The 22,807-nt window shown below is 42.1% G+C and overlaps 1 protein-coding gene across 1 annotated transcript in view; it reads left to right on the top strand.

The window, feature by feature from the left end:
* The first annotated feature begins 309 nt into the window (after positions 1-309).
* The window catches only part of Dpp4 (dipeptidyl peptidase 4), an 82,614-nt gene continuing 60,116 nt past the window's right edge, over positions 310-22,807 (top strand). The window contains exons 1-2 of the mRNA XM_021152985.2: positions 310-748; positions 1,238-1,322. Of these exons, the coding sequence (XP_021008644.1) occupies positions 743-748; positions 1,238-1,322 (91 nt within the window). The 5' untranslated portion in view covers positions 310-742. The remainder of the gene's footprint in view (positions 749-1,237; positions 1,323-22,807) is intronic.

Below are 22,807 nucleotides of genomic sequence, written 5' to 3'. Positions count from 1 at the left end.
GTATTAACTCCATAGCATCGTGGCTGAGTGAGTTCATGGAATGACTTAATGTTGTTGTGCATAATGTTCCTCCCTATAAAATAACACAGTAATCGCGTAGAACAGTGCTTAAAGTAACTTCCCACTTAAGAAGCGGTAGAGTTACTTTTTTTTCTGGGGAGGGACTCCCGCAAAAATAAGTGAACATTCCCTAGGGAGGATTAATACAGATATCCAACCTGAAGTGTCATTCAAAAGGGAACAATCACCTTTCCTCTTTCTTTGCCAGCCAGATAACATGGGACACTCAACCCCTTCTCTCAGCCTGACAGACCTTTCAGGGAAGGGGACAAGAAAACTGGCAGCTAGTTTCTGCAGTGAGCTGTGAATCTGCCAAACTCCATGCCCGCTTGAACCTCAGCTGTCTCCATTATCCACGCAAGGGAGCAACAGTTAAACCTCAATGTGCAATGTCTCTTTTGGCAAAGGGGGTTCACTGTCCCCCGTATCCCTCACTCATGGGGGCCTTGCGTGCCACTTCCTGGCTCGCCTAGTGGTCCTACCGCGCTGGGTCGGCTGCCCCGCGCTCTCACTGTACACCGAAGCCCGCCTTGCGCTAACTAATGTTTAACTCGGGCCGAAACTTGGCGGCGAGCTCAGGGTGACTGCGTGTAGAGCAGCGGCGCAGGACGTCCGTCTCCGCGCGCGGTGACTTCTGCCTGCGCTCAAGCTTCAGAGTTCAGTTTCAAGGAGCCGCCCGACCATGAAGGTGAGTGCACCCCGCGTCGCACTTCCCTGGACCAGAGGGTCGGGTTGTGGGTGGTGTTTCGACAGATTCTCTCCAAACTGCCCCAGTTTTCCTGGAGGCAACCAGGAGCTGCCATTAGGCGGAAGCCACGGGGCCACCCTCACAGGTGAAGGCACGTCCGTCCGGGGAACTGGCTTAGATCTCTGGTGTGATCTACTGGGACCCAGGCACTGAGCCTTGGAAGTCGGGGACGGTCACCCGTGGAAAGCACGCGGCACTCTCATTTGGCATCAGACGGGTGGGTGGGAGGAGAGAAGCCAACAAGATCATAAGATCATGCTCAGGGCCAAAATTCAAGGGCTTCTGCCTGAGTGAGCGCCAAACCCCTCTGGTCTACTAGTGCACCTGTAAACCCCTCCTCTGCCTCTGAAGGGGCCTAAGTCCCAACTCTCTCCGCAGAGAGGAACAAAGGCTTCCCCTCTAATCATTTGCAATCTGACCTGCTTGCAGACTCCGTGGAAGGTTCTTCTGGGACTGCTTGGTGTCGCTGCACTTGTCACCATCATCACCGTGCCAGTAGTTCTGCTGAGCAAAGGTAGAACCTTGCAACATCTTAAAAAGAGAGGGTGGTTGGAGAAGGGGTCAGGCTGCATGTGATCTCTCAAAGCGAGCTCAGTTTATTGGGGGGCCTTGACCCCTGTGCTGGGTTATGGCTGAAGAGACTGATAAGTCTCTCTAAATGTATTTGCTGCTTCTGGGGGCTCCAGTGTTTAGGCCTTGAGGCTTCCTCGTTTTGTTGTGTATAACAAATACACACTTCCTGACACTGGGAAAGAGGCGCGGCTTCTTTTTATTAAATTCAACGGAAAGTATCTTAACCTCAAATTGATTTTAGAAGACTGTTGATTGTAGAGCTTCCAAGGAAATAAGGCAGCTTTTGAAGACCCAAAGCATAGCAATGAGGCAATAAGAATGTCTTAAGTGGAGTGGGGAATGAGAAAGAAAGAAAAACAGAACAGAACAAACCAAACCAGGAAACCCAGAGATTTCTCCTTCAAGGGTGATGGGAATCTGCCAGTTGGAAGATTCAGTTGGGGAGAAGGAATTATTTGACCATTTTAGAAGTATTGCATCACTAAATTGCCACTGTGCCTAACACAGTGACCTAGAAGCAGTCAGCTTCTTCTGGGTTGTTTCCTTGAAAGTACCCAGCATGCATTTTTCAGCTTGCCAGAATGTTCCAGTTTAGTCCCGGCTTTTGGTACAAAAAAGAGAATGGATGCAAGCTAAGGAGAATAGGTAATCTGGGTCTCCCTCCTCTTCTCTTGTGAACCACTATGAACTACACATTGTGTGCATTCTATACATTGTGCACATTCTAAATCAGTCATCACCCGAATGAGTCTCTCCGGGTGGAAATGTAGTCAGGTGGCCTTAGTCAGACTTCAAGACAACAACTGAGAATTAGCATATAAAACTATGAAAATCATTCGGTGTCATGATGGAGCCAAGGTTAATCAGTGACCCCTCTGCTGATGATATTTAATCAAGACACCAGTGATTATTACTGTTTGGGGCAAACTTAATTCTGTTGTTCAGGAACTAAGGAAGACCCAGGCCATCTTTAGCTACAGAAGAAACTGAGGCCAGCCAAGAAGGAACGAGGTCTTTCTTGAAGTACATAAAAAAAAAAAAAGGAAAATTAAATAACATTCAAAAATCTGGGTGAGAAAAAGATGAGCCCTACCTAAAATCAAACAATCTCAAAGTATAGCCTGGATAGACTAGTTTTTTCTCTACAAAGCAACAAAATTCCCTATGGGAAGCTTGTGGGATTATGGCCTATGAATAAACCCACTGGAGATGGACAAAGAATAAACTTGGGGTCCAAGTCATAACCTTGCTTTCCAAAGAGCTTGCTCAAATTATTGTTAACTGTAAGGATTCCATCTTACTGGACAGAGCATGCAGACTCTGGAAAGCCTATTCTACCCTTTTGCATGAATAGCACCCATTCTCTTCCCTAAATAAATATCAAGGATGTTTCTCTGCAGAGGGCTCCCTGAGAGACTCATGTATCCCCTTTCACTGACTCTTAGGATTTAAGCTAGACAGGTTTGAGTACACTGCTCTAAAGACAAGAAGAGGATCCTGTAAGAAATCTGGAAAAGCTTGAAGAGTTAGAGAACAAGAGTGTCTTGTGTAGCAGTACACACAATGATCATATTCTGTGTTCTGGGATTCTACAGGTCTCAGGGCCAGAGAAGGATGTGGGTAGTAGGAGCAAGGAGTGGTCTTTAACCCATAGATGATGTAAAGTTATGAAAAATTACATATATATTATACATACACATATATACATATACATACACGTGTGTGTGTGTGTGTGTGTGTGTGTGTGTGTGTGTTTGCCTACTCCAGGTTCTACTTTAATATCTGGTGCCCATGGAAGTCAGAAGAGGGTGGTGATCCCCTGGGACTGGAGTTCCAGATGCTTGTGAGCCATCCTTGTGGGTGCTGGGAATTAAACTCTCATCCTTTCCAAGAGCAGCAAGCACTCTTATTCACTGCCTAGCCACCCCTCCTCCATTAAAATACTTGAATGGGAGAGTTTTGAGCATGCCTGGGCACTTAGGATTTGTAGCGGGAAGGAGGGTTGAGTGGAAGGAAAGGCAAGAAAAGTGGCCCCAAACAAGGTGGCAGTTCACAAGTTGGCAGCTGGAAGCTCCTCAGATGTGAATGGTTGTGTACTTCTGTGAGAGGTTCATCTTAAGAAGGAGTGGGGGGAGGGTAGCAGAGACTGTCTCCAGAGAGTCCTGTAGAAATCTGGTTTCCTGGTAGCTTGTTTACGCTTACATTGTTCTTTCTTTTTACTTCTGATTTCTGTGTGTTTAGATAGGAAATGAAAGTTATCTTGCTTCAACTCTAACCTTATCATAAAGGGAAGAGATGACCGCCTAGTCCTGCAGCGTTCCCACTAAGTCAGCAATACCTTTCTTGGGCTGTGCCACACAGGAAGGGATTCTGACAAGGACCCTGCTTCATCCTGAAGAGATGATGAAATGTTGTCCTGCCCAGCCCCGAGGCACCCACGGTTTAACCTCACTTCAGCTCAGGCAAGGAAGTAGTGGAAAGAGAACTGAGAAAAGGAAAGGAGACAGGAGAATTAAAGAGGTGACAGGAAATTCATTGAAAACAAAAGAGACCTAGAATTTAATTTCTTTGCAAAGCAAATAATTAAAGGGCTGAAAGAAAAGAGAAACCCAAGTTCTCCCCTGAAAGGCCCGTGTAAGGTGAGGTGAACGGTTTCCATATGAAATGCTGATGTTCACAGACCGGGAAGCAGCAAACATGAAACAGGAGGAGCAGAGTCTTCGACGACATTGTCTTTTATTTTTCTAGGCTGGCCTCGAACTCAGAAATTCGCCTGCCTCTGCCTCCCAAGTGCTGGGATTAAAGGTGTGTGCCACCATGTCAGACATTGTCTTTTTAATTTTAAAGATAGAAAGCTTTCAGAGGGCAGAAGTCAGTGGAGCAGCTTGCCCTTCTCTAGGCAAAAATAAAATCTCCCGGCTGTGTATACGTATAGCGTACGTAAAGCTTTTCTTTAAACTTCCACTTACCTTGTTAGAAACGTGTTGCGTTTCATTTCCCATCCATGAAACATATCAACACACGTTACTTGTCAGAAAAGCCAATGGCCAAATGTGGCTTTCTCATTTAGTTTGTGATTACTTTATGGTATGATATTTGGAATGCTTAGTGGTCAATTATGACTCGGCTTGATTATGGAATAGAAGTATGCTTCTCCTTTTGTTCCTCGCTCCACAGTAAATTTCCTCAATACCTTCCTCTAGGCTTATAAGAAACACGACTTCTCGAATCCACCCTCAGTGCTAAAGAAACCCAAGTACCAAGTGGAGAAAGGAATAACCAGGAAGAAGAACGATAGCATCTATAACGTTTGCCTGAGAAAGTCTAGGATCCATTCTCAGTTGAAAGAACAGAGATGTTCCTGAATGAAAGCTTTGTGTGTGTCAGAGGACAGTTTCTCAATAGCCTGCCCTGGAAGAGCTCAGTTGACTCTTGTCAAATCCAGCTCACCAGCAAACTGGTCTTATTCAGGCCAGCAATTTGGGCTTTCTTTTCCCTCCTTAGAACACACACCTTAACTTTCTTTGCCTTGGAAATCCTTTCCTTGCCTCTTAAAAGGGATCAGAGACCGAGAAAGAGAAGGTTGTGTGCTTGGTTAATGATCAAAAAGTAATAACCTAAAGGGACTGACTGGACTGGCTGGGTGTGCTTTCAATGTTAAGTACTGAGGCCCCAGTGGAAGGTGGCTTGTAAATAACACAGAAGCAGCTTGCCTTGTGGGGGAGTAGATGCCACAAGGATGAAAGAATAGTCTGTAAGAGTTCACTCTGTGCCTTGGACTGGGCTGAGGTATTCTTCATTTAATCCTGAAGACGACTTTTGGAAAAAATAATTACTATTATCATTTCCATCTGGGAAAAGGAAATGGTTGCATCTTCACTGTTGCAGAAGGAATTTTCTCCAAAGCGTGGGGAAACAGGCATTATCTCCTAGACAATAGGTGAGGAATTTGGGTGGGGATTACCTTGGGATCCCGTTCTGCTTTAGGGTCTCTCCAGAGGTGGTCACCTGAATGATTAACTGAAGACAGAGGACCCTGTATAAGGCCACTCATCTAGTGGTTAGCTACAGACCTCAGTTTCCCTCATGTGAGCCTTATAAGTCAGCAAGGCAGATGCAAAATGGGCTAAGCAGGAAGCACTGGTGCCTGCCATAATTAGCTTCAGAAGTAGTCATCAAAGCATTAATTCTGGTGTTTGGTATTAGCAGTACCGAACAACCTAGTACAACACTGGGGGGGCTGAAGACACCAAAGGTGCATATCACTGAACCATCTTGGATACTAAAGAAATTAAGAAACTTTCTCAGTGTTCCATAGAGTAGATATTCACACATAGATGATGTCGCTCCAACTAAAACTTGATACTGTTAAATACCACTGTCATTTTTTGTTAACTTGTGATCAAATATACAATCAGCTGGGTCTTATTAGCAAAATTGTTACAGCTTCTAATTTGCATAGTTATAGCATAATGTCATGATTGCTAATCTCTATATTCTAAACATTTTAAGGAAATGAGCCTGCTCCAGAGGCCTCTATTGCGATCTCATGCTACATGCAGGCAACGGCCTTGAGAATTAACATTCCAGGCTTCCCTATATCCTCTTCCTATGTCGTGCTGGAGAATCCTGGGGATTGAGTTGAGGGATTCATGAGTGCTGGGCATGTGTTCCAACAACTGGGAGACTCCCAGCCCAGTATCTATCTGTATTTTTTAATGGTCTTATTAACAGTGGGAGTGGGAAAGAGCCAAGAGTCACAGTTCCACCTCCAATAACCTGGGATGTTCCTTTCAAAGCCTCCAGTCACTTAGGTGAAGCTGGGATTCTTGATTTCACCACAGAAAAGAATTCAGGGTGACCCTAAGCTGGAGTCCCAAGGGGATCCACATCCAAATTCCTCACCCACAGTCTAGGGGATAACACCTGTTGCTTAAGCTTTGGACATATTTGTTCTACAACAAAGAAGAAGTAACCATTTTTTCCCTTCAAATGGAAATGATAAGAGCGCTTTCAAGAGTTGTCTTAAGGATTAAATGAAGAATACATGGAAACCCTTGGACCAATACAAGAAAAGGAGTTGGAGCTTATTACCAAGAGATTTTTAAATAGAAGGATAATGGAAAGAGGCACACAAGGAAGAGTGTTCATACCTATACAAAGGTATGAACGTCTCAAGAGAGAGTTGGGCTTACGTGTCATTACAGTGCCCTTAAAAAGCACTTGGGAAAAGCAGTGGTGGTGCTTTTCCCAAGTTACATCGCAAAGCGTTGCTAAGGAACTCAGTTTGATCATAGGACTGTTTCTGGGTGCCCTAGACAGGATTACAGCGGACAAGATAAAGCCCAGTACACAAGGTGGCACAGGGGGTTAAAACCTTTATAGGTTTAGTTGAAAAATCCAGAAACTTGCAGGTTCTCACAAGAGCTAAGACCAGTTTGCTGGCGTATATGCTCAGGACTTGAACATGATTTATGGCTATTTAAAAATCCTTATTTGAAAAGAGGTCTATGCAAAATGAATACCTCTATGTAGTCAAACTTTTCGGTAAGCTTTGTTAACTGTCTTCTTGACTCCTAGCTGGTGAATCTTCAAGCAGAGGCCAGTGTTGGGGCTGTGGAAGAGGAGCCTGTGGGGGGTGAGGGGGTATGTCCTTCTCATGACTCTTTTCTTGTCTGTTTTTCAGCTCCTGCCTCATTAAGTAGTATTAGTAGTAACAGCTCATTCTGGTTCATCACCAACACTGTACTTGCTTTGTTTCTGATTATATTATTCTATCTAAGCATCAAAGGATAGTTGATTTCAGAGAGATTCTTATCTTTTTAAACTTAAGAACACTGTGATATGGAAACTCAAGGGCTTGCAAATAAGTCATAGATGTTGGGAACCCAAATCTTCTTGCCTTATAGTCTCCCCTGAGCCTGAGCTTGCCTGTTGGCTCTCAAAAATAACTGATCTGAAGAAGTGCTTTGATGGCCAGTTTTTTTCAGAGTTAATGTTTAACCATTGCTTTATGGCCGAATGCTAATCATTTCATGTTGTAAATCACTATCTTGTAAAAATTTCCCCCTTTAATCTTCACAGCTCCAGCCTGACCTCTGCAAGAAAGTGGCCTCTCAATTTAAGAATAACCTGAAACCACAAAATTAGCACTTCTGAGCTGTTTGATTAGCATCCAAGCATAGGGTTTTCAGTTTTACATTGTATAGTATCATGTGAAGCTTCCTTATAGACCTGATTGTACACACTGGTGTATACAGCTCTTCAGTATTTGGTTCACTTTGTGAAAAAAACAAAATAGGTCCATGGGGTTATATTATACAATTTACCCATTGTAGGTCTGAAAAAAAGCAATGTAAGGCAGGACAAAAGCTTGTAGTGATCTTGTTCCTAATTTTCTGGACGCTCTGGTGGTTCTGGATGTATAGAACAGAGTATAATTATGGGACCATAACACATGCCTTCCCTGACTTCACATCCCCCAATCTGAGTTAGATGGTCCCTATTCAAACCCACAGTACTTAAGCTCAGTCCCAGGTCTCCTGGGTGAGTCTCCCTTCTTATTCTACTTGTTTATTCTTGTCTCTCATATAATATAATTACTCAGTCACAAGAGAATTATCACCTCTTTAGAGCTAAAGTCTTAGAGAGACAAAGGCATTATTTGTCAACTCAACACTTTATTTTTTAATGTCAAGAATTATTGCGAGTGTGGAGACTATGGTCCTGAGAAATATGCGTGAGGACCACTCCCCTGGGCCTTAATAGTCTATTGCAGGCATATTAGAAGCAAGCACAGAACTCCGGCAAAAGTAAAAAGAGAGTAAGAAATAATGTACACAGAAGGGAGCTGCTCTTTTAGTCCAAGTATGATTTTGAGCAATTGGAGGGTTCAAATACAAGTATAGCATGATATCAGTTACATGAAAAGTGTGTCTCTGATTCTTGTGTGGACAGTGTTTTGGGGAAGGGGCTAGTTTGTACCATTGGGAGGGGAGAAGCCGGTGTCCTGGAGATGAAATAAGTTTGCTTTAGCAAGTTGTATTTCAGAGGTACGACAGTGGAAACATGTGAGGAATGAGGGGAGGAAAGCAGAGGATTCCTAAAGCCCCCACCCTCATAGCCCAAGTGAAGATGTCTGCTAATCTGCAGCAATGTCTCTGGACAACTCCCCTCCCAGAGCCAGGCTCTGGACTTTCTCTACAGTATCCTCCCTGCCCAGCTTTTCAATTCTCTTGTTCAGCAAGTATCGCTGGAGCATATTGTAAATAGTGGCACTTTGTACTGAGGAATGGAAAGATGATAGCTATGACCTCTGTCCTCCAATGGGTCACAATATTAAAGGAAACCTGAACATTAACTATAACAAGAGTCCTAAGAACCCTTCTTGTAAATGATCAAAGTGCTGTGGGAGTATCCAAAAGCCAAAGTCAGGTATTGTCCAGGGAAGTTTATATAGAAACTAGCCAAGCATGAAAGATTAATGATTACTGGGCCTGAATATAATTCTTCTAGTTCCCCAGGCCCCATGCGAACTCCCAGCATTCAGGACACACCAGTATGTTTCCTTCCAAGCACTTTATACCCCAGGATTTGGTACGGGGATCATATTCAATGGGTTTATTTTTTGTCTGCAAGAAATCAGTATACCTAGCAAGAATTGTTTCAGATGCAGAGTTCTCCATCGTGTTATCACCAGCATCTTGTATAACTGGAAGTCTAGAAGTAAGGCAGTGTTTTAATTTCCTTAGAGTCATGACCAGAGAACATTCTCAGGGCCCAAGGTCCCTTTGCCTTTCAGATCTGTCACCCTCACACTATGTGGCAGTTTTCCTCAACAGTGTCCTCTACAGGGTCTCCCATGTCCTTTGTCTTGGTTGCTCATAGCTACTTTAGTTTAGAGCATCACCAACTCACAGGGCTCTTTCAGGAGAGGAGGGAAGGCTGTTCTCGTCTATGACCTATTGCATCAGTGGAAGAACTATTTCTAGAAATCCCCTGACCTGGGGTGGACTTTCCTTAAATTTTATTGGCTAAAATGTTGTCTCTTCTCAACTTCTAAATTAATTATTAAAGGAAAACAGATTGTCATTATTGGACTAAACTAATAAACATCAACCTTTCTAGGAATGAAGAGGAATGCCCTTCGTTAGTGCAAGGAAGAGGGGCCATTTAAGTTGAGTTGAGACTCCTGAAAGGCAGAAGAGAGACAGGCTGTGCAGCTGCCATATACCTTGCTAGTGCTCCCTTTCTTTGTATTAGGGCGATGTATGTTCCCAGGAAAAGACAAGCATCCAGCTAGTTCTGATCTGCAGAGAATTGACACTTGTAACTCTCTCCTGGTTTTCTTCCCTAACTCCTTGGGTATATTATAAGTCTGTATTTTGATGTTTCTTTTTTCCAAAGGCACATTGACTCCAGTATTTTCCTCATCTTGGCCTCCAAAGAAGTTATAAGCAGAAAAAAAAAACTGAATTCACAACACTTTAGATTCAAATTTGAGACGATAGAGGAAACATGTAAAGAAAATTAATATACAGTTTCTCATATGAGTACACAGAAACTATCATATTTTACCCAATTTGTAGCCATAAACCATGACAAAAAGAGTCAATATAAAATGAGAAATTAATTTTTTATATCTATTTTCTTCATCTGGGCACAGATGTTTTGCCTGATTTTGTACTAAGTGCATTATGTGCTCAAAGAAGTCAGAAGAGGGCACCAACTCCCGTGGGACTGGAGTTAGAGATAGTTGGGAGCTGCCGTGAGGGTGCTGGGAGTAGAACACAGTCCTCTGGAAGAGCAACCAGAGCTTTTTCACTGCAGAGCCATCTCACCAGCCCCTAAATGAGCACAAACTGGTTTTTGAGATGGTTTAAATTAGATCCACAAAAAATTAACTCAGGAAAAGTAAGACACAACATAATTAATGACCACACTAAAAACAAAACAAAACAACAAGAAGAAAACAAACAAACAAAAACCTCTACAAAATAAACAAATGAAAAGCAAATAAAATAACCTCAAATCCCTAGAAACTGACAATTTAACATGGACAAAAGAATCTTCCTGATGTTTCTAATCCTTCAAGTTTTAAGTATCTCTCCGAGTGAGAGATTAACAGACATAGCACCAATTGTGTCTCAATGGAAGCAGTTTGATCACACCAAAGAGAATATGCAGAACCCAAGACAGAGTGGCCTCTTGTTCCTGTATCATAACTCACTTGTGGTCTCTGGTGTCAGTGGGGAAGACATTTCTGGAAATCCCCTGATTTGCCCACTCCCTTCATGGAGGATTTCTTGTATGACCCACCCTACTGAAATGTCTGTAGGATCATTGTTTTGCTCATTTTTGTTCAATTATAAAAGTGTTATAATCTCTTACATCCTCTAAAGAGAACCTCCTCCCCTCTGACCTTTAACTACCAAACCCCATAGTCTTGTTTGTTTGTTTGTTTGTTTGTTAACATCATCTGATTAATCATAGAGTAGAAAGTTAGAGATCCTAGTTAAAGGAGGACCTCTGTCTTCTGTTGCTGACGTGGACAAGGAAGAATCCATGTATATAGGATGTGTGCATTCTCTAAAGGGAGACAGGAGCCCTGGGTTGGCGGCAGTCAAGAAATGAGTATTGCAGTCTCGAAATCCCCAGAGCCTTCAAATTAGAACTCAGGTCAGCCAAATTCTGATTCCACACCCATTATACTTCGAGAAGAAGAGCCAGCTGTGATAGGCTGGACTTGGCAGACTACAGAATATGAGCTAATAAACTGGGGACTGAGAGGTGGGGCTGGCTATTAATCCACTGAGATTGAGGTAATGTGTTGAATGGCAATAGAAAACAAATGCAGCCGTCATATTTACACACAGGCAAATCATGTCCGTCTCTCCTTAGAACCATTCAGGGGCTTCCCATCACCTTAACGTGAATGCAGAGCTACTGGCCAGATGAGCTGGCCATGAAGTCTGAGCCCCACTTGTCCCAGCTCTCTACTGTCTCTCTGTAGCTCGTCCCACTTGTTTCCCTCTCTCCTGAGTTTGTTCTCTTAGTCTGAACGGTGCCCACTTGCTTACCTACAGATCTTGTCTCAAATGTTTCTTATCCATCAGCCTTTCAAACTCCCCTGGTAAAAACAGAAACAAAATGCTCAGTCCACTTCCCCCACCCTGGTTGTTTTCCTTCATGACACTCTCTACCACCTAACCTGCATTACTGACTTCTTTGCTCCCCAGTCTCTCCTGTTAGGATAGAAGCTTCCCGAGAACCAGTTTTTCTTGTTTACTTCAGGTAGATCTCTGGTGCCCAGAACATGGAATAGCACTGTGGGTGGTAAATAAGTACCCCTTGAATTAAAGCAGAGTGAGCACAGGAAGAGGATTCTTTTTCTTTTAACTCTTGCTTATGTGTGTGTGGGAATGCTCACGCCACAGCTTGAGCATATAGAACGCAGAGGACAACAGGCGGTACTCAGTCCTTTCTTTCCATAATATGTTCATCAATACAATTTCAAATCATCTAACACTAGATTATCTAAAACTACTATGTGTACAGTGCTCGTTGGTTTGTCAAAGGCACATCCACTCTCTTGGTGTATTTATAGTCTGATGAAGAAAGAGACTTTAGATCATGTGTTTAACTAATGGTATAAAATGTCCTGATCCACTGGACAAATATCTGGCATCAAAAAAGAAGCATAAGAGAAGATGAGGAAGAAGAGGTAGGTTTGGGCTGAGCAGTAAGTAATGGACTGATGAGGAGGTGTGGGGAGGGTTGGTAAGAGGGAGGATTGAGGCTACTGATGCAGACTGTGTACTTGTGAGGTTATGCTAGCACAAGAGAACAGGCAGATGGCTCAGAGAGGTAGCAAGGTCTGGAAAGCACTTCCTTGTGAGTGAAAATGGAGTCGTGAGGAGAATCTGAAGCTTGAAAGGCAGAGATGAGATGATGACCATGAGCTTTGCCAGTCAGGGGACCAAGGATGTGAGGCATAGGATGGCCAGGGGTTGTCAGAGATGAAGGCTCTTCATCCCTCTGTGCTCTAAGAAAAGGATTAAGCAAACAGGAGGGCCAGATGCACAACAGTGTTGTGCAAGGTACAAAATAAGTCCCTGTGTGACTAGGTTTTTGATGAAAACGACATGGAGGAGAGAAGTAGCTGACTATTTCAATTAGCTGCAGGCATTGGATTCACACCTCCAGAAGGCCTAAGAAACTCCCACCAGTTCATAAAGTCTGCTCCCAGAGCGTCTACCATGTGCCAAAATTTAGAGAGGTTTAAACATCCAACTGCAGCCCTTGGAGCCTGTTCAGTTGTGGCTTGGGTGTTTATTAGTCATGGCACTTTGGTCACAGCTATCTGTATCTTGGTCTGCTTATCTCGAGCACAAGGTAAGGCTAAGCTGGATAAGTGAGTTAATGAGGTTACACTTGCCTAGAACTATCCAGCCCACCAAAAGAATACCAAGTGAGGCAAACAGCAAACCAAAGGATAAGAGAATACTAGAAGGTTCATAAACGTGATTTTAGATACTTTTTTCAAAATGCTTTTGTTTCTTAATACTCTAAGAGGTTAGAAACATAATAACATTTACCATGTGCCCCATGGTGCTAAGAATTTTGCCTGGTAAATACTGGAAAAGGGACCATTTCTATTGGACATTTTTCCAGTGATTGTTTTTTCTTGTAGCCTGGATTAGGAACATCTGTCCCAAAGAGTAGTTTTGTTAATTATGCTTATAAATATTTCTGGATAGTTCTTCTTCAGTGAGTCAGTCTTCGAGTTTTTCAGCTTTCCTAAATGATGATATTTTTCCCAAATACCAGCTGATCATTTCCAGCTTGCACGCTAACACCCTTCATCAATCTCTTTCTACAAATTTTTTCAGTTATTTGTCATCAGAGAAACTACCCGCTAGGCTGAAGCAACTTTATATGGTCTGTGGGTCATTTATCCCTATATTATTAAGTAGTTTTCTCCATCATTGAGTCCTTATCTCTTCGTATTACACTGGCTGGCACTGTGAGGTAGCTTTGCAAGGAATCAACATACACGTTATATTAGTTTAGGCCTTTTGGTTTTATGTCTTGTTTATTCCCAAGAGTTCTGTCAAGGGGTAAGAGAGTAGCTATAATTAAAATACAGGTTATTTTTTCTTCCAACAGCAAGTCTGTGTTCATTCCTCTGTAGCATTGCTTTGGTGTGTGGAGCCTCCTGGATCTTCCCTTGTAGGAGTCAACATGACTCATAGTTCCACACCAGTGACAGCATTGTTTCATCTTGGTCCAAATATGGGGCTCATTTGCCCTCTGCTGCTCTGTGGGGTCAAGTTTCTATTTCTTCCTGGCCATCCGCATGTCAATCCCAGTGTCGATTGTTAAACTTAATCTTGAGAATTGTGTGATTCGTTTTTTATTGTTCACAGTTTTAAGGAATGTCTACATACTTATTCAATACTCCACACTGGCCACTTGTTTTTGAAAATGAAGTTTGATGGAAACATAGCATCATTCATTCTTTAAGTTATAAAGGCTGACTTTGAATAGCTACAATAAAGGCCAGACAACTTATGAGCCACAAAACCTGAAATATTTCCCACCCAGTCACCCAAGAGAAATTATGCAACTTCAGGTCTAATTGTTGCAATCTTCTAACTGGTATAGACTTTACTTCTACAAAAGAAAAGTAAGTATCTACTGAAGTTTCATGACAACCTAGAGTTACAATTGGTGTTTAGACCGAGAGATTTAGTATAAAAGTCAGTTGCAGAGATGGCAAACAGAGGAGACAGTCTTAGGAAAGCCCAAGGGTAGGAAAGAACTGAGTCTAAGACTTGGGAGCACAGACATTCTGAGCTTAAAATTTTGAGATAAGCATTGAGCCTAACTATTTGGATTCTTCTGGAAAGCAAGCCAACACAAATCAAATGGGGCTGGGGGCTGGATGGGTGTGGCTACTGGCAAGGATCAACAAGGATTGAGTTCTTCCCAATCAGGGCTTCCTCCTGGTGCCTGGCATTTCTCCAAGTATTCCTAGTAGAAGCTGACAAGAGCTCTGTAAACACCTAGATCTTTAAAATACAGCGTAAATCTTCTCATCCTTATAAAGCAAAGAAGGCTAAATCTAGAAGAGGATGGCAATGCATAAGACTGAAAAACTGGTGCAAGCTTAGAGAAATGAGCCTATTGGAGGCGAGTGACAGGCTGGAACCTGATCTCTTATTGACTCTGCTTAGAGTCTGTTTTGTTCTCTACCGACTGCCGCTTGGAAGGTCTGCATTGGTGTTTATGACTCTTGCTTTTAGGCTTGGTATTATCTGTCTCTATCCTGCTATCCAACATCTATATATTAAGTGCCTACTGTGTGCCAGGTACTGTCCAAGTATAATGAGGTGATCAAGAATAAATGAAGTGAAGCCTAATGAGTGCCCCCATTGGAGTTTCTAGTCAACCAAGTGAGGCAAACAGCAAACCAAAGGATAAGAGAAAAGCATGGTATTAGATCCTGCTAGGGCTAAGAAATAGTAGGAAGGAATACCCGACCACCTATGGCATCTTCTTTTACCTAGACCCTTCTACTCTGGTAAATATTCATCATGACTTTAATTAATTCTCAAATTGAACATTTGAAACGTACTGAATGGTAACATTTTCATTCTTTTTATTTGTATTTTTTTTCAGTGTTTGGTATGAAAAACGGGGTCTTAGATAAACCAGGTACATGATTTACCACTGAGCTAGATGCCCACCCAGGCAGATGGCTTCATTCCTTATAAAAGTTTGTTCATCCAACTCTCTGATCCCCAGATAGATATTTAGAGCACTTGGTTCCATAATTTCCCAGGCCCTGGCTAAATGCCAACACCCTTATCAGGTTCTGTTTGCCTAGGGACCTGGGATGCTTCCTTGGTTGAGAAGGAAATCTACTGATTGTGACTATCTTCCAGCCTCTCATATAACCAGAAAACCACCATTCTTTACTTATTCTCTCATCCCATTAACTCTTGGGTTTCCTTTCCCTCTTCACACACTTTGACCTGTGCGATAGATGCCTCACCAGAGGAAGTTGATGACAAGCTTGCACATATCCTATGTGTTTTCTCAATGTCATGGATTCTGACTATCTCACTGTCATGGATTGGGATTATGTTACCCATGGTCAGTATCTAAGCCAGGATCTATCTCCAGGATCTTGATGTCTTAATTATGCTTAAAGTTTCATAGTGTGGACAGGAGAAGTACACACACAGATTACAAATTAGCAAAGAAACTTTACACGTCCTCGAGAGACAACAGACTACATAAGTGAGAGAATACTCAAAAGCCCTGATTACTGTTTGGGGAATCTTTTCATGTTGTTTAAGAGAAAGAGCTAGCTACTAGAGATTAGGGAAGATGGTTTTATATTTTGATGGACAGATTTAGGCTATATAACCTTTTCTCTACTGAGCATGCTTCTTCCTCTGATGATTCTACTTTTAATCATGTGCACATATAATTATAAATAGGCATAAGGTGTTAATAGAGCATTTTTTCCTAAAAGTTCACTAAGAGGATATAATGTTTTATTTCACATGACCTAGACTAGTCAGAACTGGGGTCAGCTTTCTCATTCCCATACCTAGATATATCTAAAGATACACAAAAGCATAGAAACTGTCCACAAAAGGGGAATCACTGATATATAAAAGTATATTCCATTGTTTGAAATGGGGTGTGGCAGCAACTCAGTGTAGGTTTGGGTCCAGGGTTGCTAGGTGCACTGTTTAAAGTAGGGTGTGTATATATTCCAAACCAAGAAAAGTTGCAGGTTTCTAAGCTATTCTTTATTATTGCATACTCAAGTAATGAACACAGTGAAAGTTAACTGGTTGCTACTTTCTTGATGTTGAATTATTGGTGTCAGCAGCATCACTGTTAGGTGCTCCAGAGAAGACTCCTTGGTTTCTTTGCTCGCATCCTGACTTTCTATGGCATGCTTGGAGCAACGCAAGAACACATACTGTAGCCTATCTATAGAGCTTTAAGACTTTGACTTTAGGTTTTGAATAAAGCACATTAGATACATTAGCTCATCTCCTACTGAAAACTTCTGTAGGCCTTGTAATGCTATTATGTTAGGTTATTGGATTGAAAATTTGAGTCTTTAAATGTCTGTCTTAGCCATTTTGTGTTACTATAACAAAACACCAAAGATTAGGGAATTAGTAAAATTGATTTTCTTATAGGTATAAAGGATGAGAAGTCTAGGACCATAGTACTAAGTAGAATTTAGTGTCTGATCCTATGAGAGCCTTTGTGATGGCTCCTCAATAGCAGAAAGGCAGAAGGACAGATGGATATATTAATTTACTCAAGCTCTTTTATATAGTCCTGATCTCCCCCATGAAAACAGAGTACTAATGACTCAGTCTCTTTCCTACAAGCCTGTCTCTTGCCTTTTTTTAAAATTGAAAATAGATTCTTTTCTTACACAATATATCCTGAGGATAGTTTCCACTGTTTCTACACCTCCCAGTTCTTCCCCACCTCCCCTCCTCTCAAGATCCACTCCTTTTTTGTCTCTCATGAGAAAAGAGCAGGCTTCTAAGAGAAAACAACCAAACATGACAAAATAAAATATAATAAGATAAAACAAAACCCCACCTCCAGGCAGCACAAGGCAAACAACAAATGAAAAGAGCCCTAAGAGCAGGGACAAGAATCTGAGACCACTTGTTTACATACCCAGGAGTCCCAGAAAAGTATGAAGCTGAGCCTAGTCTCTCAGACACTTGAAGTGCCAGGGTGGGGGTTATCTGAAAGCCTGTCTTTTACCACCACAACAGAGAGCATGATTTTTTGAAGTACATTCAGACCAAAGCAATCCACCACCAAAGCAATCCACCACCCTAAAATTTATGACCTTCTCACATACCAGATACATTCAGTACCTCTCTGTTAATGCCTGAAGTTATTTCTAACACCCACTCAAAAATGCCAACTGAAGAGGCCCACTTACATCAGAAGAGAGTGAAACTCAAGAGTGTGCACATCCTGAGGTAGGTCTTCTTCAGCTGTGAAACTGAAAGTACATCATGTACGTTACAACAGCGAAAGCTGTTCCTATTTCAAAGGAGAGAAAAGTGCAAGGAAGGAATACTAGGTCCTAGGTGAGCCCCAAACCCAACAGGGAAAGCCTCACTAATTCTTTTGTGTCTTGAGAAAACATTTGACCCAGTGTTCACCTTTAGACACACTGGAGCAAGTCTTAAGTCTCCTGCTAAGTACAAGTCACACTGAATCTCTCATGGATTGGGGTCTTATGCCTGTGCCTTCCCCAGGCTAGGATTTCAAGCTAGCTCTCCCATCTTGGCCCAGTTCTAGAATCTCATGAGCAGACATGACCCCTTCACTCTACTGAACTTTATCCTACTGGGGCTTTCTAGAACATCACGAAGGTAGCAGTTCTCCATACAGGCTCTATGGCTCTCTGAAATAACCTTGCGGCTAAATGGTAAGTAATTGCTGTATCTCCAAGGTTACTGATGGCCATTGAGACAACCTTTAGCCCTGCTAGAGCTACACATAGGGAAAAAAGAAGAACACTACACCAGAATTTAGGGAGTATAGATTGAAGGCAACTCTGAGATTCAAAGCAGTGAATACTGAGTTCCTGTGGGCATGTAGTGCTCCTATTTTGGTTTGGTTCCTTGTCTTGACTTGCCCATATCTCTCCAACATGCATTTCAAGTCATTCTTCTAGTCTCTTTGTGAGTAATGCAATGGTTTATGATCTCTGAACATTATGTGTAGAGATTTTAACTCTTAGTGCAGAAGTGTTAGGCATGGGCCTAACAACAGATGTGAGGCGATGAGGGCTCCACTCCTGAGAGTGGACTATTGTTGTGTTTGCAGGAGTGGGTACATTATAAAAGCAAGTTACACCCACCCTTGCCATTTTGTGCAGACTTTGTAGCCACGTGATACCTTATGCCTTTCTATAACTCAGCAGCAAGGTTCCTACAAGACATGAACTGATGATCCTGCACTTTCCAGTCTCTAGAACTATCAGCCAGCTAAACTTTCACTACTCACGTCTTACCCAGGCTGTGGTATTCATCTGGAGCACCATAACACAGCCCAGAGCACACAGCCTCAGGGTCCCTCCTCATATATTGACCTCCATATCAAATAATTACTTGTGCATATTTGTATGTTTTGTAAAACCAAAGATATGTTTTGTAGAATGCAGTATGGTGTGAGAGGAGGAGGTGCCTCAGCAGGCCCATGCTGAGGTGTCCCTCCCCCCTGAGGTACCAGCCATATTTTAGAGTTTATTAGGGGGCCTGGGAAGGGGGTTGAGAAGGGAATAGAAAGAGAGAGAGAGGAGAGAGAGGGAGAGAAGGAGAGAGAAATGGGGGAGGGGGAGAGGGGGAGAGGGGGAGGGGAGAGGGAGAGAGAAGAAAGAGAGGGAGGAGGGGGAAGGAGAGATAAGAAACAAGGAGTCAGAGAGAGAAAACAGTGAGAATGAGCAAAGAAGACAGGCCAAAATGTTCCTTTTCTATAGTAAGCCAGGCCTACCTGGCTGTTGCTATATAACTGTTGGGCAGAGCCTAGAAAGAATGCTAACATGCTAACACATACCGTTAGCATTATTTCCAAATATGCCATTTCATCTTTATGACCTAGTCAAACTGAAATTTTTCTAAGTATTTAAGTTCTGTTTGCCTTTTGATTGCCAACTCTGTCAGTAGTCCATGTCTTTATTCTTACAATTTACTTTAGGCAATCAAGAGTACCAACAGAATACTGTGATCAGTTTGTTCAGAAATTTCTTACACCAAGTTAAGATCATAGCTCTTGTATTGTCCTTTCCAGAAAGCCTTAGAGCATAGACACAAGTTCTTTGCCATTCTAAGAAAGGATGGCCTTTCCTCCAATCTTCAAAAAGATGGTCCTCATTTCTCTATAGAACTTCATGCGTGCGGTCTGTGCCATCCTTTTCTCTCCCACCATTCTTAACATGATCACTTGGGATAATTTCAAAGAAGACTAAACCTTTCTCTGGAGTCCTACTCCTTGGATCCCCTCACTAACGTTGGTTGTAGTGCTACATTCACAGAAAAGGTATGAAGCACATTTTGACAGTTGCTTCCAAACAGTGCCAGCCTCTATCCATTATCCACTTCCAGTGTTGCTTAGCAACTCTTTACTCGTCCGGTACCAATTTCTGTGTTGGCCATTTTATGCTGCTAGGACAAAATATCTAAGGCTGGGTAATTATAAGGGACAGGAAGTTATTTCTCATAGTTCTAGAACCTGGGAAAGCCAAGGTCAAGAAACCAGCTAGCTCAGCATTATGTAAGAGATTGCTTCCCTGATGACATCTTCTATCAGCAGCATCCTCACATGGTGGTCCATGGTGGGGTACGCTCATTGCCCCCACCCATTTCACAAGTTGCTAACTCAATCCTGAGAATAGAAACCTCCAGGACTTAATCACCTCTCTCCAACCCTGCACCTCTTAAAACTACTGCAATGAATTAGATCTGAACAATAGCAAGTTATTCAGTAGTTCCCCAAAGACAAATGCAATAGGCAAGTCTGTGCTCAAAACTAGGCCCTTGGCTTTCAGAGCCACCTGCGACTCCCTTCTTGTGTTTTGTGATTCGGCAGAGATAGGAAGTGGCTGTGTGATCCAGTCTCAGGGGCCGTGAAGCCTGTCCGTTAATTGTTACTTCCTCCTTACTGAATATTTTTTCTTTGTCTGCCAAGACTGCTATTTTACAAGAGTGAATTCTGCAGTAACACCTGTTTTATTTCTTTGTCCTCTTTGTAGAGACAAGAATTAGTGTGGAATGTTGACTGGTTGCCATATGGCATCCACAAACTACAACCAGATACCTCTTTTTCCTGTTTTTTTTTTTTTTAAAAACAACTTCATGCATTTGAGAGCCTTAAGAAACATATTTCTTTCTAGAAGTATTTCATTAGCTATTTAATTTCCAAAGGAGTTTATCTTTGGAAAGTAGAAATGTTACAAATCAGACTTTAAGAGTTAAAACATTAATGATGAATGAAGATATTTTTTATTGAAAAATACTTAACACACACGGTGACATTGGTCAAAATCAAGACTACCCTGGAAGACTGCAGTCTCTCTCATTTTGATTTTATCATCCTGGGGTTACAATTGGTTTATAATTAATTCTGACCTTGAAGATAGGATTCATTATACCATAGCCTTTGGTGAGACTTCATTACTAGGCTGAACCATTTTGAATGCTGCTCTTCTGATGTTTATGACTGACAAATGTCATTTTTACATGGCTCATCCTAGTTCTTTAAGCCGAGGAAATAAAGCAGAATACAGCTAATGTCTTCCCTAAGCTTCTAAATTCAAGAGACTGCATTTGTTTACGAGCTGATGGGTACCACATGATCAACTGCTTTCCTTGGCTGGCACAAGGCTTTAAACCAATAAGTCAAGTGAACGGCGTGTCCCGGGTCGCACCACGAAAACCATAGCAGCAGCCAAGGACCTGCATCTGTTGCTGCAGCAGTGCCCTGTCAAGGAGCAAGAAGACGAGGAAGGAGAAACAGGAACATGAGCATGTCCTGTAAGAGTAGGAAGGGTGTACCTTGCCAGCAAACTGTGAAGCTGATAAAGGTCAAAACCTGGACTTGGCACTCGAATCTCACAGAACTCGCTTATCTAGATGTTTCCAAACTGTCTTCCAATGTGTCCTGCGTATCAAACGGCAAGATAAAAACAAAACTAAAAAAAAAGCAAAAAAACAACAACAACAAAAAAACCAACACCCCACAGGGAGTAGTTGTTGTTCTACTTGCTCTAGTGTGGCCAGACTCTGGGACTGGTTGTGAACAGATAGAAAGTAGTTTGCATTTGGCTTCCTGAGCACCTAAGTGAACCTTACACAAGGCAGGGCTGCTGTAGGCCCTGCGGGTGTAGAGGCGCCCTGAGTCATCTTCCTTGATCTGCATGTAGATCCCCAAGGAATGTCATAAGCTGAAGGGAGCTAGAGTGAGGCACAGATGAGGGGCTTAGAAAAGCTATGTGCTGATGAGAAAACAGTCTGAGCAGTGCCAGAGGGGTGCTAAGAGGGAGCATGAAGGAAATAATAGCCCACTGGATACTAGGTAATCCCAAGGAATTTGAACTCAATTACTAATTTTAATTAATTATCAATTAAAATTATTAGAATTTAATTGATAAACAAATGTCCATACAATATAATTTAAGTAAAATAGAGCTATGTGATTTATTACCTTGATTCATCCCTTTCGCCTCTTACAAAACCAAGAGCTAATGGTATATGTTCTAACATATGTGGTGGTGGTGTCTCTTCCACTGTATACCCATGTGTGCATTTACATAAGCATACTTTCTTCACTTTTATGTGTACATACCAACTCTATGCCAGAAGAGTATAAGATTGTGACTGTCTATAGTTAGTATATTTCAATTTCTATAAATTTGTGGGTGTTTTTTTTTTTTGCTGCTAGTGGACTAGTAGCTCTTGGTAGCTGAATGTATGTTCTCGGTAGTATTTACCAAATAAAACTTGCTTCTTAACTATTTGAGGTAGGACAGAATAGCTGGACGGACAATCAATAGCATTAGTGATCAAATCCAGTTGTGCTGTTCTTTCTGCTGTAGGAGTTTCAAAACACTTTCAGTAGCACAATACTTAGCTCTTGTTTGAAGGAAACTCAAAAGTGGATTTTGCCCATTTTCTGTCTTTCTACTCATTATTTTAGCAGCTTACAGGGACACACACAATGTTGAACTAAAAAGCCAGTGGGCTTTGTACATCCCTTGAACCTGTCTAACACACTTGGTTTAAACAACGTCTGTGAGCTAACAAGGAGAATGTAGCAGTTTTATCTATGGAAGCAGAAGGTTCAATAGGCAGATATTATCAGGTTAGCTCAAAAGGAACTACTGTTAAAAACTTCGTTGGAAAGGACAGTTTCTATAAGAGAATTACTTTCCCATGGGCTTTGAAAAGAGTAGCACAAAGGGCAGCTTTTACTGACATGCTTGTGATGTGGCTGGTGCTGTGGTTAGGTGTTTCCATGCACATGAAAATGTTTGAGAGTGTGGGGGAAAGACGTTAGGCTCTTTGTGATTTGTCTCTGGGGTGAGGCGAATGAGTAACTTTACTTTGTGTAAAGGAAAATTTTTTTTGTAATACTTATGTGATAACATCTTACATTAAGTAATAAAACCTCACAAGAGACAGCTATATCAGGGTCCTTTCAGCAAAATCTTGCTGGCGTATGCAATGGTGTCAGCATTTGGAGGCTGATTATGGGATGGATCCCCGGGTGTGGCAGTCTCTAGATGGTCCACCCTTTCGTCTCAGCTCCAAAATTTGTCTCTGTAACTCCTTCCATGGATGTTTTGTTCCCAATTCT

The sequence above is a fragment of the Mus caroli genome, chromosome 2 (assembly GCF_900094665.2).
Source record: "Mus caroli chromosome 2, CAROLI_EIJ_v1.1, whole genome shotgun sequence".
In the NCBI taxonomy this organism is placed as follows: Eukaryota; Metazoa; Chordata; class Mammalia; order Rodentia; family Muridae; genus Mus; species Mus caroli.
This window is presented reverse-complemented; position numbering and strand designations above follow the sequence as displayed.